The following is a 15,798-nucleotide window of genomic DNA, read 5'->3' as shown; positions in this document are numbered from 1 at the left end:
TGTTTTGTGGGGAGGGGCGGGTATCAGGGGAGCGAGGCCGCTCCCTCAGCGCCCCCCCACGCCCCAGACTCCCTCCTCTCCCTCCCCCACTCCTCCTCTCCCCTCTCCCCGCCCTCCCCCTCCCCAGCCCCAGCGGGGACTTTCCGGCACAGCGAAGGGGCGGGGAGCCGGAGCGCAAGGTGCGGAGGCGGCGGGGAGGGGTGGCTCCGCTTCCCGTCGCCGCTCGAGCGCTGGCCCCGAGAGCGCGGCGAGCGGCGCGGCCGCGCTGGGCCGGGCAGGGCCGAGCGGGACTGGGGGGCGCGGGGGCGCCATGCCGGCGGCCCGGGCCGCCCCCTTCCCGCCGCGGCCGAAACTGGTGCTGCTGCTTCTGCTGTTGCTGCTGTTCCAGTGGACTCAGCTGCGGGGTGAGTTGTGGAGCGAGCTCGTGTCGGGCGCTCTGTCGCCGCGCTCACCAGAACAGCGCATATCCTCCAGGGTGAACCGCAGGTTTGCGGAATGAATGACAGAGGTCCGGACGCCACTCGGCTCTTCACCCGGGGCAGGGATCAGGCGGAGAAAGGACTCGGGGAATAGGCGGCAGCGAGGGGGGAGCCAGAGGCTGGGGTTGGGGGTAGGGGTAGGGGCTCTTGGGGTGGTAACAGGATGTGGCGGGCAGAGGGAGAGGAGTTCTGCCTAAAGCCTGGGGAGCGGTGCCCAGCGGCCGCTTCCTGCTGCTCGCTTCCGTCAGGGACTCTGAATCGCCCTCCCCGATTGTCAGAAGTCGGGGAAGTTCAGGTTCAGGTGTGTGCGGGCGCCTGGGGGAACTGACCGTCCCTCGGACCCTCCCGCCTCCCTCTCCAGGCAGCCCTGGGCCACTACAGTGCTATGGAATTGGACCCTTGGGTGACTTGAACTGCTCGTGGGAGCCTCTTGGGGACCTAGGAGCCCCCTCCGCTCTATACCTCCAGAGCCAGAAGTAGTGAGTACAATGGGGTGACGGGAAAACTGAGGCTTTGAAAGGGTGACCACTCAGGTCCTGGCATTCTCAGGTTGAGAGGTCCCCAACCCTGCCCCACTCTCAAGCCCTTCGATTCCAAATTTCCTCATTTCCTTGCTGTGTTACCCTGGACCAGTCACTTTCCCTCTCTGAGCCTCTGCTTCTTCCTCTGTCAAATGCTGATAATAAAGAAACCTGCCTCCCGGGGTTGATTCTGAGGATTCAACTCAGGAACTTGGTAAAGAGACAATGCTTAATGATTAGAAGGTGTTTTTATTGCTGTGTGACCTTAGGCAAGTAGCTTAACCTCTCTGAGCATATGAAAAGATCATTCTGTATGGTGCTGAGGATGCAGCAGTGAGAGACACAGAAAGCCTCGTGGAGTCTGCAGTCCAAGGGGGTGACTGATGTTGCTTCATGATGAATCACACCTGATGAAACTCAAGTTTGTTTCAAATTTGGCTGAGTGGAGAGTAAAAGGAGCATTTAAAGGTGGGAACTGGGGGAGACTTTTTTTTATAATGGTGGTAAAATACAAATAAAATTTAGAACTTTTTTTCTCAAGCATCTATAAGCGTACACTTTAGTGGCAGTAAGTGCATTCACATTGTTATGCAGCCATCACCACCATCCGTCTCCAGAAGTGGGGCCTAGTTTTATTGGTAGAGGATGAGAGAATAAGAATAAGTCCCCCATTTTTTTAATGAGGTAAAATTCACATAAAATTAAACATCTTCAAGTGAACAATTCTGTGGCATTTAGTATGTTCACAATGTTGCACAACACCACCTCTATCTAGTTCCAGAACATTTCCATCACCCTCAAAGAAAGTTTCACCGCCAATAGCAGTCACTCCCTAGCCCCTGGCAACCACTGATCTACTTTCTGTCTCTATGAATTTGCCTGTCGTGGACATTTCGTATCAATGGGATCATACAATATGTGGTCTTTTGTGTCTGGTTTCTTGCACTGAGCTTATTTTTGAGGTTCATCCATGTCGGAGCATGAATCAGAACTTCATTCCTTTTTAATGGCTGAGCAATAGTCCACTGTATGGATATACTGTGCTTTGTTCATCCATTCATCTCTTGATGGACATTTGGGTTGTTTCTGCCTTTGGGCAATTGTGACTAGCAGTGCTATGAATATCCCTGTGTAAGTTTTTGAGTCTTTGTTGTCAGTTCTTTTTTTTTTTTTTAATAAATGATGCTTACTTTTATTTATTTATTTTAATGGAGGGACTCAGGATTGAACCTAGGACTTCATGCATGCTAAAGCATGCGTTCTACCACTGAGCTATACCCACCCCTCTGTTGTCAGTTCTTTGGGGTATACACCTAGGAGTACAATTGCCAAGTCACATGGCAATTCTGTGTTTAACTATTTGAGGAACCACCTAAGTGTTTTCTGCAACAGCTGCTCCATTTTAGGTTCCCACTAGCCATGTCTGAGGGCTCCAATTTCTCCACACATATTTGCCAACATGTGTTTTTGTTGTTTTTGATGAAGGCTTTTATTTGAATCTTTGAAATCCAGTCCTTTGAGACATCTTCATGCCTTTCTCTCTCACCCATATCTGATCCATCAGCAGGCCTTGCCAGCTCCATCTTCCATGTTATCCAGAATCTGGCAACTCCTCGCCTCCTTGGAACCCACCATGGTCCAGTCCCCATCAGCGCCAGACTGGACCACGTAGTCACCTCCTCCCTGAACTCTGGTTTCCAACCTCAGCCCCACAGTCTGTTCTCCGCCCCAGCATGCAGAGGGCACTTGTGAACTTCTGCATCAGGGCATGTCCCTCCTCTGCTCACAGCCCTCCAGGGCTCCCACCTCACTCAGGGTAAAAGCCAGAGTCCTTCCTGCAGCCCACCAGGCCCAAGACGATCTGCTTGTCACCTCCCTGCCCTCACCTCCTCCCACTCCCCCCCCCACTCACTCTCTTCCAGCCATGCGAGCCTCCTCCTCACTGTTTCTCATAAAACCGTAGGCACAGTTTGGCCTCAGGGCCTTTGCACTGGCTGCTCTGTCTTTCCCCAGGTACTGCATGGCTCTGCCTTCACATCCTTCAGGCTTTTATTCAAATATCTCATCAGAGAGAACTTTTCTGACCACCCTCCCTAAAATAGCACTGTCACCCCCATCCCATCATCACACTGCATCCTCCTCACCCTGCTTGATTGTTCTTTACATCACTTATACCACCATCAATTTTATATTTACATGCTTCTCATCTGCCTCCCCCACCGGAACACAAGCTCCAGAGAGCCAATCCTTGGCTGCTGTGGGCATATTCCTACTCTCAGCTTCTACAACAGGGCCTGGCACAAAGTATCTATTTGCTAACTGAACAGTTACACAGAAGTAAATGTGGATATGTATATAATAGATGCTCAATTAAAAAAAACAATGCTCACATAACATGTATGGTGCACCTGACACTCGCTGTTCTAAATGCATTCCGTTTTGAGGGGAAGGGTCTAGCTCAGTGGTAGAGTGTGTGCTTAGCATGTATGAGGTCCTGGGTTCAATCTCCAGTACCTCCTAAATAAACAAACAAACAAACCTAATTACCACCCCCCAATTTAAAAAATGAATTCCATTTCTTATCTCATTGATTCTGCTCCCCTATTCAGTCGTCTCAGTGGGTACATTTATCACCCTCATTTTGTAGATGAGGAAACTGAAGCACAGAGAAGTTAAGTCACTTGCTCAAGGTCACACAGCTCTGAAGCAGCAGAACTGGGACTTGAACCTGGGCAGAGCAGATGTTATCGTTACGGCTCTGGGCCCAGCCCACTGTACCATTCCTGCATCTCTCCTCACAGCCATTCCAACAAAATCTGCACTGTGACAGTGCCCACCGGGCAGAGCTGGGTGACCATTCCACGGGAACAGCTCACCACGTCTGATGAACTCCTTGTCTGGGTGGTCAAGGCGGGCCAGCCTCTCTGGCCCCCAGTGTTCGTGAACCTCGAAACCCGAAGTAAACAGGCGGGAGGGTGGGTGAGCTATCTATGGGGTGGGTGGTCCTGGAGGCCCCAGCTCAGTGGACCTCCGCCTGTCCTTCCTCAGTGAAGCCGGATGCTCCCCGACTGGGCCCTGATGTGGACTTCTCAGAGGATGACCCCCTTGAAGCCACTGTCCAATGGGCCCCTCCATTGTGGCCACCCCATAAGGTTCTGGTCTGCCAGTTCTACTACCGAAGATGCCAGGAGAGGACCTGGATCCTGGTGAGTATCAGGGACCCTTTCCCCTAACCTATTCTGGGTAGGGCCCGGGATGTCTCCAATCAGAGACCCAGCCCAGAGCTCCTTCCTCACCTGCCCCTGGAGTCTGTCCACATTCCTCACAAAGGATCTGTACATGCATCTTGTTCAGCTGAAAAGTTCCCCCTCAAGATGCTCTATAAATTCCATTCAGTCCCAATCTAAATTCCATGTGAAATTTTTGAGAAACTCAATAAACTGCCTCTAACATTTTGGTGAATGAATAGAAATTCTCAAATTGCTTACATTACCCTTAAGATAAGAATAACATAAAGAGAGAGGGTATGGCTCAGTGGTAGAGTGAATGCTTAGTATGTAGGAGGACCCGGGTTCAATCCCTAGTACCTGCTTTAAAAAAGAAAGAAAGAAACCTAACTACTCCCCCCCCAAATAAATAAATAAATTGTTAAAAAAGTTTTAAAAGTTCTAAAAAATGAAAACAAACAAAAAAGAATCACAGCAGACACTTAGCATCTACTCTACGCCAGACACTGTTCTAGGCTCGTTATTTACAAGAACTCATTGAGATAGGTGCTTTTTATAGCTGCCCACTTTGCAGGTGAGGAACAGAACAGAGCCTCGTTTGCAGTAAATACTCAAAAATAATAAAAGCAGCTCACATGTCTAGACACCTGCCATGTATCAGGTCCCCAGCTAAGCAATCTGCATGGATTATCTTGATAAGTACCCCCGAATCCCCTATATAGTAGATGCTTTTAAGTGCTCTATTTTATAGTGGGGGAAGCTGAATCTCAGAGAAGTTAAGAAACTTTCCCAAGCTCACACAGCAAGAAAATGGAAGACAACTCCAGAGCAATGGGACCCCAGGAGTTGAGGGGCCTGCCCATGTATTTTAAGAGCACAGCCAGGAAGTTGCATATATCTTCCCTCTCCTGTCTCATTAGCCAGAACACAATCACATGATCTTGCCTGATTGCAAGGGAGACTGGGAAGTGTAGTCTTTACACTTGACACGGAAGTTCCCAACTGATAGTCAGGGGTTCGGTTTCCAAAGGAAGAAGGGGATAATGGATATTGGGGGTAACCCACTGTCTCAGTCACAACTTTCGATGCAAAACACTACAGTATAGAGCAGAGTTGTTGTCACTGTGAATATTTATACAATTCAGAGCAATGCTGAGATGCAGGCTTTGAAATCTGCCTGCTTGGATGTGAATCTCAGCTGCAGCACTCATCAGCTCTGTGATCTTGGGCATGTCACTTCCCCTCTCTTGGCCCTGTTGTTTTCCTCATCGGTAAAGTGGAAATAATAATATAATTTGCCACCTTTGGCTATACCTGGCACAGAGATGATCGACTTGTCTTTTGCCAGAGATTGCCCCAGTTTTAAAACCAAAAGCCCTGTGTCGTGGGAACCCACTCTGTCCCAGGCAAAGCAGGACAGTTGGTCATCCTACTGACATATAAGGTCAAGTACTTTCAATTCAGTTATAAGCCTCTTCACTCTCCCCTGTCTCTCCCCTAGCTGGAGCCAGAAGTGAAGTCCATACCGCTGACCCCTATTGAGATCCAGGACCTAGATCTCGCCACTGCCTATGAGATGTCTGGCCACTGCCAGGTGGAGAAAGAAGAGGATCTATGGGGCGAGTGGAGCCCCATTCTGTCCTTCCAGACACCTCCCTCTGGTGAGGATCTCTGGGCTTTACTCTCATCCCCTCTCCAGGAAGTCTAGCCAGTCATGTCATTCCCATTTGTCCCTCCTTTCCTCATCCCTGCCAGCTCCAAAAGATGTGTGGATATCGGGGAACATATGTGGGGCATCAGGTGGACAGGAACTCCTGCTTCTGTGGAAGGTGAGTTGTGGGGATCGGTTACATTTCTCTGCATGTGTCAGGAAACCCCAAATAACGATGTAAACAAGACAGAGGCCACTGTGCTGCCCTCTTGAGGTTGCTTCAAGGCTTCAAGGAGGGGATGTTCAGAGAATTCCTGGCGCAGTGCTGGGCACAGAGCAAGACTCCAGCAATGCTGGCTAAATCTAGGAGAGCTGAGCTAAGACAAGAAGATGGGTACAGGTGTTCCAGGTGGGGGAACATGAGGTGCAAAGACTTAGAAGTAAGACAAGTCTCCACAAAATACAGCACAGCATGCTAAGGCTGTGATGCTAGTGTCAAAATGGCATCATGAAAAAAATATATATATACCAAAAAAAAGGCATTATGAGGTAACAGACAAGGGTGAAACAGTTCTCACTGATCCAAATCTGCTGAGCACCTACTATGTTCCAGGCATTGCTAGGCCTTGGCTCACAGTAAATATGGCAAGAAACAAAACAATAGGACTCATACTTTCTTGGGTCACTCAGTCTAATATTACTTATTTCAACCATACATACACTTACAGAGCTCTTCCTGTATACCAGGTCCTAGCCTACGCACTTATTTGTATTAACTAACTGTACTGATGAGAAACATGAGACGCACAGAGGTTGCCCCAAATCATACAACTGATAAGTGGCGGAGCTGAGATTCACTGGCTTTCAAACAGCGATTCACAGTTTTAGTGCCTCTATTTTATAACACATACTTTGTAGTGTCCCTTTACTATACTGAAATGAAATATATAGATAATATATAGAATATATGGATAATATATAGAATATATAGATAATATAACCCAAATATATACATATTTTAAAATATATATAATACAGTGTTCTAATTGTAACATTCAGTAGAAAATAAAGGGGAAATAAGGCTACTACATAGTGGAAAAAGATTTGGTTCACCAGTATGATATGAGTACTAAATCTGTATGTACCTCATAACATGGCTTTAAAATACATAAAGTAAAAATTGATAGAACTACAAGGAGAAATGTATGAATCCACAACCATTGTGGGAGATTTTAACATGTGCCCATAAGTACTTTCATAATAAACAGATGGAAAACAAGCCAAGATCTAGAGTATCTGAATAAGTGAATAACAAACAACCTAATGGACTCACGTAGGAAACGTCAGAATGTGCATTCTTTTCATACATAAATAGGATATTTACCAAAAATCAGCCACATGCCAGGCTGTAGAGCCAGTTTCCAGGAACTTCAAAAGGATGAGGTGATGCAGGGCACATTGAAAAATTCCCTGATCAGAACACAGATTGTGCTCAAAATTGATAATAAAATCTGTTTGGAAAATCCCCATTTGTTCAGAATGTTTTAAAATTCAGTGACTATTAAAACCAGGTCCCAAGAAGCTTTTGTATTTATACGTCAAAAGAAGTCTGGTTCTAGGATCAATCAGGCTTTTCATCTACAGAAGTATCCAGTGGGGATGCCATTCAAAAGTCACAAGGGACATGGAACAAATTTTTGTTTCTAAGAGAGCGTGGTTCCCTAGCTCTTGCCTGCCTATCACTGAGGCAACCAAAAACTCTCACACGTTTCCCCAAAGCATTCTGGAGGGTGCCATCCTCTTTGCTACACATAACCACTCCTTTATACAACAGTGGGAATTTTGCAATCCGTAAGAAACTGCATGCGACCGGTGAGGGTGAGGTGGGTGAGGCAGTGTCGTACAAATGCAAGGTGAGATCCTGTCTTTACTTAAAATCTTGATTATTTGTTTGTCATGGGTTTTTTTTCTTTTGTATTAATTTTGATTGATTAGAATATTGTATTAGGAGGGAGGGTAGAATGCGTGCTTAGCATGCATGAGGTCCTGGGTTTGATCCCCAGTACCATTAAATAAGTAAATAAATAAAAATAAACCTAATTGCCTCCACCTCCACAAAAAATTGCATTAAAATGTAATTGATCTTGCTGGATCTTTGGTATCCTCTCTTATTTTGCACACTCACCTCACCCTAGTTGCGGCCCAGGAGCTGTATTCTAATTCCACCTCTGCCGCTGAGCCTTCCTGAGACTCTGCTTCTTCATCTGTTAAGTGAAGCCAACAAAAATATTTCATTGACTGGTTTGTCAGGTGACCTCACTGAGATGTATGTGCCTGATAAATGGGAGATTTGTGTGTGTGTGTGGAGGGGAGGTAATTAGATTTCTTTTTTGAGGGAGGGACTGGAGATTGGACCCAAGACCTTGTGCATGCTAAGCGCACGCGCACACACACACACAAACACACACACACACACACACACACACACACACACTACCACTGAGCTATACCCTCCCCACAATGGGAGATACTAACCCCTTCTTCTCCTCATCCCGCAGGCCTCGGGGCACTGTGTGCAGGTGAGCTATAGAGTCTGGTTCCAAGTTAAAGATCAGGAGCTGATCCAGGAGACGCCCTATTGCAACCTCTCCATCCCCACCCAGGCGGAGTGGGCCAGGGTGTCTGCTGTAAACGCCACAATCTGGGAGCCTCCCACCAACCTCTCTTTGGCCTGCTTGGGTAAGAGGCCGTGAACTTCCTCTGTGCGATGCCCTGGAGGTGCACGCAGGGACTTCTGGAGTGGACAGCTGTGATTTCTCTTCTCTACCCTCTAGGTCCAGGCTTCGGCCCCTGTGATGTGGTGGTCAGAAGCATTGCTAGGAGCACAGAGCTGCTGGTGACTTGGCAACAGGGGTCTGGGGAGCTGTGGGAGCATGTGGTGGACTGGGCTCGGGACGGGGACCCTCTGGAGGACCTCAACTGGGTCCGGCTTCCTCCTGGGAAACTTAGTGCTGTGTTGCCAGGTGAGGCCCCAGGACACCTGGGTTTCCATTTCAGCTGCTGGAGAGCAGACCCATGGATGGATTTGCAGGAGATAGTATTAAAGTATCATTAATTCATGCAAGAAATATTCACTGACCCTGACCCACTGTGTACCAGGCCCTGTTCTAGACACTGGTACACAGTGATGGTAGCTGATGCAGACTGGCATTTACCATAAGCATTAAGTCATTCAAACTCCCTTATAAAGTAGGTTTCTTGGGGGAGGGTATATAGCTCAGTGGTAGAGCACATGCTTAGCATGCACGAGGTCCTAGGTTCAATCCCCAGTAACTCCATTAAAAAATAAAAAGATAGATTTCTGCTGTTATCTTGCAGATGAAGAAAAAGGCCCAGGGAGGTTAAGCAACTTGCCTAAAGCCATACAGCAAGTAGGCAGTAGAGCCAGGATTTGGACCACATAGTCAGGCTCATGAAGCCAAACCCTGAACTATCACTCTGTTCTCTTCTCAGCAACATCCCCGCTAACATTCTTTCTTATTTTTTTAACTTTTTTTTTTTTGGTGGGGGAGGTAATTAGGTTTACTTATTTAAACAGAGGTACTGGGAATTGAACCCAGGACCTCGGGCATGCTAAGCATGTGCTCTACCACTGAGCTATACCCTCCCCTACCTGCTCAACATTCTTGTAGGGCAGGCAGCCAATGAAACAGAAACAAGTACCTCTATAATGTAATTGGGGCACAAAAAAAATGTCAGCGTAAAGGAGAGGAGGGAGGAGAGCTATTTTAGAAAGGAAAGGCCTCTCTGGCCTGGGAAGGGTGTAGCTCAGTGGTAGAGCACATCATTATCATGATGGAGGTCCTGGGGATTGAACCCAGGACCTCCATTAATAACAAAAAAAAAAGTAGAAGAAAAGTCCTCTCTGGGTATTTGAACTCAGACCCAAAGGTGAGACAGGGAGCTAAGAGGATGTCGGAGGGAAAAGCAAGAGGGAACAGACTGCACAAAGGCCCTGAGGCAGGAATGTGCCTGATGCGTTAGGGTGATGGCAAGGAGTCCAATGTGGCTGGAATAGAATGAGCAAGGGGGAGGAGGGGGAGGAGGTGAGGGCAGGGAGGTGATGGGGCAGATTGTGCAAAGCTTTGTGGGTCATGGAAAGAACTTTGACTTTTGCTTTGAGTGAAGTGGGAGCCAGAGTGTTCTGAGCAGAGGAGGGATGTGTCCTGCCTCAGGTGCTCACAGGCACCCCCTGGCTGCTGTAGGGGGAACAGACTGGGAGGGAGAGGGCTGGAGCTGAGAGACCTAGAAGGGACTATGCTTGTCCAGGTGGGAGATGATGGGGACTGAACCTGGTGGGGACCGAGAAGAGGAGAGAAGCAGGCAGGTTCTTGCTGGGGATTCTTAGAGCTGAATTTGAGAGACACATCTGGATATGTTGCATCTGATACGCTTATCCAAATGGAATTGTCCATGGGACGGTCAGACACTCAAGTCTCAGGCCTGGCAATAAGTTCCAGGCTGAGACTTGACATTGGGGAATCTGTCCTTGGTGTAAAGGACTTGGCAGAGCATGAGAAGGTGTTGAGTAAGAGATTTAGGATAGAGTCCCAGGACCCATAAGTATATACAGATAAAAGAAGAGGACCCCAGTTCTGGAAAATTCCCGGTTGGGGAAGGTCACATGGCAGCAGTAGGTTTTGAGAAGGAACTTCAGGAGCCTCATTTACTCCGATGGGTGGTGTCGGGGCCCCACTCATAGCCTGGTGTTTCTCCCAGCCTCTGGCACCTGCATTCCTGGCCTGAGGGATTTTTCTGGTCTGAATCACTTTGCCTGCCTAGACAGCTGGAAATGCCGGGAAGTCAAGGTCCCCTCAGATGCAGCCCTCTACAATGACCCATAATGGTTGATGGATAAATACCCCAGCTCCCTCCCTCCTGCGGTGGGCTGGCTCTCAGGCCTGCGCTCTGTGCTGCCACCCAGAGGCCCCCAGCGGGACTGAGCCTTGGTTGGCCATATTGGGAATCTGTTCTCTAACACACCGTTAACTGGCTGCCTTTCCTTCCCTGCCTCGCTTCCCCACTGCCCTACTGGTGTTTTCTGGGGTTACCTCCCCAGAAGAATTACTTTTACCTAAATCCTTATCACAGGGTGTCTTTCTGGGGACACATATGAAAATTCCTACAAAATAAGAAATGAGTGGAGGAAGAGAGCCAACTCTAACTGGTCTTTACTCTTCCCTCACCCAGGGGATTTTGAAGGAGGGGTCCCCTACCGAATCACGGTGACAGCAGTCACTCCTTGGGGTTTGGCCCCTTCCCCCTCAGTCTGGAAGTTCAGAGAGGAACTAGGTAAGTGGTGAGGCTGGAGGATGGAGGGTCCTGGAACCCTGGCAGACCTTGACTCACTGACATTCTCTCCCCAGCACCCTTAGCAGGGCCAGTGCTTTGGCGACTCCAGGATTCCCCTCCAGGGACCCCTGCGGTAGCCTGGGAAGAGGTCCCAAGGCATCAACTTCGGGGCCATCTCACCCACTACACTCTGTGTGCCCGGAGTGGGACGAGGCCTTCTGTCTGCATGAATGGTGAGCTCCACTGTGTTGTGCCCCTGCTCCCTGCCCATACTAGACACTCCTATCAGTCTACCCCTCCTCTTGCCCCGGGATGGGACCCTTTGGTTCCCTCTCAGCCCCTAGGAGAACACGTGGTATCATTGGTTCCCTAGTGAATAATAACCCTGGTGGCTATCAATTTAATAGACTGCCATTTGGCCATTAAGAATGAAGATACCAATCTATATTTATTGACATTGAAAGATGCCTGTCACATTACATTAAGTGAGAAAGATAAGAGGTTATAAAACTCCATAGGATGGTTCCATTTTTATAAAATAAACCTGGCACTGAGCAAAGCAGAGGCACAAATATGAAAAGAAATTCCCCCACAATGTCCATAGGCATTGTAGAATTATGTATGATTTTTATTTCTTTTTCATACCTTTAGGTATATGCTAAATTTTTGTTCTGAGCACAGATTTCTTTTTTTTTTTTTTAATTTCTGGTTTAAAAAAATTTTTTGGAGGGGAGATAATTAGGTTTATTCATTTATTTTTAATGGAGGTACTAAGGATTGAACCCAGGACCTTGTGCATGCTAAGCACATTTTCTACCCCTGAGCTATATATCCCTCCACAAATTCATTTTAAAAAATATCTTTGTTACCCTTTCCCCCCCAGTTTTATTGCAATATCATTGATAGACATCACTGAAAGTTTAAGGTGTACAGCATAATGGTTTGACTTACGTACTGTGAAATGATTCCTATGGTAAGTTTAGTTAACATCTGTCATCTTATATAGGTACAATAAAAAGAAAAAGCAAGGAAAAAAGTGAAAATACCCTTTTTTCTAATGACAAAAGTTATCTGTTCTTGTTTAAAAACTGACACATTAAAGAAGTATACTCGTGTATCAGCATCCTCCTCAGCATCCTCCTCATTTCACAGATCCTGACAATGCAGCTTCCATATTTTTCCATGCATGTATTAACATAGAGATAGGAGTTGTGCTTTTTGAAAGTTTTAAGCATTTTTTTTAATAGAGGTACTGGGGATTGAACCCAGGACCTCCTGCATGCTAAGGATGCATTCTACCCCTGAGCTATACCCCCTCCCCACTAAACTTTTTTATTATAGGAAATTTCAAGCACAAACAAAAGTATGGTGGGGGACAGTGTAGCTTAGTGGTAGAGTGCATGCCTAGCATGCAGGAGGTCCTGGGTTCGGTCCCTAGGACGTCCATTAAAATAAATAAATAAATAAGTAAACCTAATTGCCTCCCCGCCACCAAATAAAAAATAAAATGGAGAAAGAGAAATTAAAAAAAAATTTTAAGTACAAAAAAAAATAACATACCCTCATGTACCTACCATCCAGTTTCAATAATTACCTCTTTTCCCAATCTTGTTTCAGTTTATCCCTCACATTTTTTTTTTTAGAGTCTTTGGTGCCTTTTCACCCCTAAATAATTCAGAACTTCAGCATTTGTCTCTAACTGATAAAGCCTATTTTTTAACATAGTTACTTTGCCTATGTTTGTGCATAGTATGATTACACCTTGCATGTGTAGATAGATAGATAGATATCGTTAGGTTAAAAATCATGTATATTTATTTATATATACCTGTACCTGTTATTATTATTAAAAGAGGACCATGTGCTAGGCCCCTGAGGCTTATGACTGATGTTTTGCAACTTTCTTTTTCTCACCTGATGACTTAGCTTGGACATCTTTCTGTGGCAGTTATAGCTTGATCCATGTTCACGTCTCCTATAATCCTGTAACAAACCAAAAAGCTACTTCCTCTTTGGGCCTATAAACCAAAAAGGGCGATTCAGTTAAAAAGTAAACAAAAACAATTCCGAGAAATGCAAACCTCTTCCCTTCACCTGGTGTGAATTTCCCTTCACTGGATTCCGTGCAGGTGAGGGATACGATACTCATGCAATTTTTTTATTTATTCAAATATACCGTTGATCCGTGAACGAAACAGGTTTGAACTGCGCAGGTCCACTTATATGTGGCTTTTTTCAAGGATAAATACTATATTACTACACGATTTGCATTTGGTTGAATCCACGGATTTGGGACTGAGGGTACAGAGGAACGGTGGATAAGGAGGGCAGACTATAAGCTATACTCAAATTTTTGACTGAATGGAGGGTCAGCACCCCTAACCTCCATGTTCAAGAGTCAACTGTATATCATTTTTGAGTGTCTTCTATGTGCCAGGCACTGAGCCAGGTCCTAGGAATACAGCTTTTGTGGAGCTGACTTTTTAATGGGGGACATGCAGGCATAGACAAAGTAAACAGTATCTAAGCAGTGTGTTAAATAGTGATAAGTGCTGGATAGAAAATGAAGCAAGGAAGATGGGTAGTGAAGCAGGTGCTATTTTAATTTGGGTGGAGGGGAAAATGGTCAGCGAAGGCCTCACTGAGAAGGTGACCTTTGAGCGAAGAGCTGAAGGAGGTAAGGAGATAGCCATGTGAATATCTGGGAGAGTGTGGCAGACTGCATGGCATGTGCAAAGGTCCTGAGATAGGACTTGACTGCTACCCTAACCTCTCTTGGTGTGTCCTTCAGTGAGTGGCAGCACCCAGACCATCACCCTGCCCGACCTTCCCTGGGGTCCCTGCGAGCTGTGGGTGACCGCGTCCACCATCGCGGGACAGGGCCCACCTGGCCCAAGCCTCCGATTTCACCTACCAGGTAGAGGGGCTGGGGTGTGACTGACATGGAAGGGGCTTGCTCCATTTGAGGGGGTTATATATTCATTACTGAGCTCCAGTGGGTGGGCAACCTTTTAAAGTGAGGGGGTGGATATTTATAATTCCTCAGAGCATTTTGATTCTGCTAAATACTGTTTTGGATTATCAGGTGATGTGTGTCTCTGACCCTTTCCCACCATCCCTGACTTTGACCTTTCCGCTAGCTCCCCCCCCCCATTCTTAGCCCCTACCCATTCATAAGCCCTGCTCTTTTACCCACCTGCTCCCTGCCCCATCTATGAGCCATACCCCACCCTTCCCAGCCGCCCCAGTGTCCAAATGTTCTTCTGCCTCTCCCCCCACCAGATAACACCCTGAAGTGGAAAGTTCTGCCAGGCGTCCTTCTCCTGTGGGTTTTGCTCCTGACAGGCTGTGGCCTGAGCCTAGCTGCCTCTGGAAGGTGAGGCTGTCAGACACGTGGGTCTGTTCCCAGGTGGGGAGAGCAGCTGGGCATTAGCTGTGCTTGGGGGGAGGGGGTAGTTAGGGGACGACACCTTGGGGCTCTGCAATGTTCCTGGACCCTGTGATCTGGGCCTGGGTGTCTAGCCACCCGGATTCCCTGCCCTGAGTCTTACCCACTTGCCAGGTGCGTCCACCTACGGCACAAGGTTCTACCCCAGTGGGCCTGGGAGAAGGTTCCTGATCCTGCCAACAGGAACTTTAGCCTGCCCAACATGGAGGTGAGCAAAAAGCCTGGCTTGTCGAGGCCCTCTGGGGGTGCTGGGGAAAGCTGGGGCAGTGGGGGATAGGTGAGATTTGGTGGGTAGGAGGGAAAGAATCTCAGCCTCCTCTATTCCCAGGAGGTGCCCCAGGCCCAGCCCCCTGGGGACTCGCCCATACTGGAAGTGGAGGAGATGGAGCAGGTACCAGATATGGAGCCCCCTCAGACCTTGGCCCCACTTGACTCTGGGTATGAGAAACACTTCCTGCCCACACCCGAGGAGCTGGGCCTTTTGGGCCCCACCCCGGGCTCCAGGTTCTGGCCTGAAAACATCCCAGGTGGGGAGAAGGGTGCTCATTTGACAGATGAAGATACTGAGGCTCAGAGAGGCTGAGTCACTTGCCTGAGGACACCCAGCCAGGAAGAGCTGCGATTCAAGGACCCCTACAGTGAAGGGCCTGGCCCTACAGGGAATATATGGATGGATGAGGGAGCAAAGGAAAATATATGAAATCCAAAGTGGCAGCTGCCTCCCCAAATCCGTCCTGCTGCTATAATAGAACTGTAGCTGGGCGCACTCCCAGCCTCCCTTGCGGCTGGGCGTGGCCAGGGACTGAGTTCTCACGGGTGGAGCGGAAGCAGAGGGGACGTGTGCCAATACCGAGTCTGGGCATTAGCCGGGGCTCCTCTGCATTCTCTTCTCTTTCCCATGAGTTGGAGCATTGCTGTGCCCTGTGATACAGCTTTGGCCATACCCAAGGTGAAGGTGGGGCAATAAATGGAAAGGAACCAGAGTTCCCGATTGCATGGATCAGAAGTGCCCAGAGAAATAAATTTTTAATGTTTTGATAGCTACTGGATCTGGAGGTCTTTTTGTTACAGCAGCCACATCTACACTCTCACCGACTCATAATCTTTGATTCTAGCAGAC

General features: G+C 47.7%; 1 protein-coding gene across 3 annotated transcripts; it reads left to right on the top strand.

The window, feature by feature from the left end:
* The first annotated feature begins 193 nt into the window (after positions 1–193).
* On the top strand, positions 194–15,718 carry IL27RA (interleukin 27 receptor subunit alpha). 3 transcript variants are annotated; one of them, XM_006206216.2, is made up of 14 exons: positions 194–404; positions 841–958; positions 3,802–3,959; positions 4,049–4,206; positions 5,729–5,888; positions 5,983–6,056; positions 8,437–8,617; positions 8,713–8,901; positions 11,129–11,230; positions 11,305–11,463; positions 14,022–14,147; positions 14,513–14,606; positions 14,793–14,886; positions 15,007–15,718. In XM_006206216.2, exons 1-14 carry the CDS (start codon positions 311–313, stop codon positions 15,259–15,261), a joined length of 1,962 nt encoding a protein of 653 aa, XP_006206278.2. In that variant the 5' UTR covers positions 194–310; the 3' UTR covers positions 15,262–15,718. The 3 variants fall into 3 exon arrangements, with proteins under 3 accessions (XP_006206278.2, XP_072803646.1, XP_031545375.2); XM_031689515.2 differs by lacking the exon at positions 194–404 and adding an exon at positions 1,270–1,468 and having other exon boundaries at positions 856–958; XM_072947545.1 differs by lacking the exons at positions 194–404; positions 3,802–3,959 and having other exon boundaries at positions 845–958.
* The last annotated feature ends 80 nt before the right edge of the window (positions 15,719–15,798 follow it).

Source organism: Vicugna pacos, chromosome 22 (assembly GCF_048564905.1).
Source record: "Vicugna pacos chromosome 22, VicPac4, whole genome shotgun sequence".
In the NCBI taxonomy this organism is placed as follows: domain Eukaryota; kingdom Metazoa; phylum Chordata; class Mammalia; order Artiodactyla; family Camelidae; genus Vicugna; species Vicugna pacos.
The sequence above is the reverse complement of the archived record's forward strand: the minus strand, read 5'-3'. Positions and strand labels throughout refer to the sequence as shown.

Excerpts from the sequence above, each read along its gene's own strand:
- IL27RA (XM_006206216.2), top strand. The coding sequence starts at position 311 with ATGCCGGCGGCCCGGGCCGCCCCCTTCCCGCCGCGGCCGAAACTGGTG. Across the intron at positions 959-3,801 it reads TACCTCCAGAGCCAGAAGTA|CCATTCCAACAAAATCTGCA; the intron begins GTGAGTACAATG and ends CTCTCCTCACAG. Across the intron at positions 14,607-14,792 it reads AGCCTAGCTGCCTCTGGAAG|GTGCGTCCACCTACGGCACA; the intron begins GTGAGGCTGTCA and ends CCCACTTGCCAG.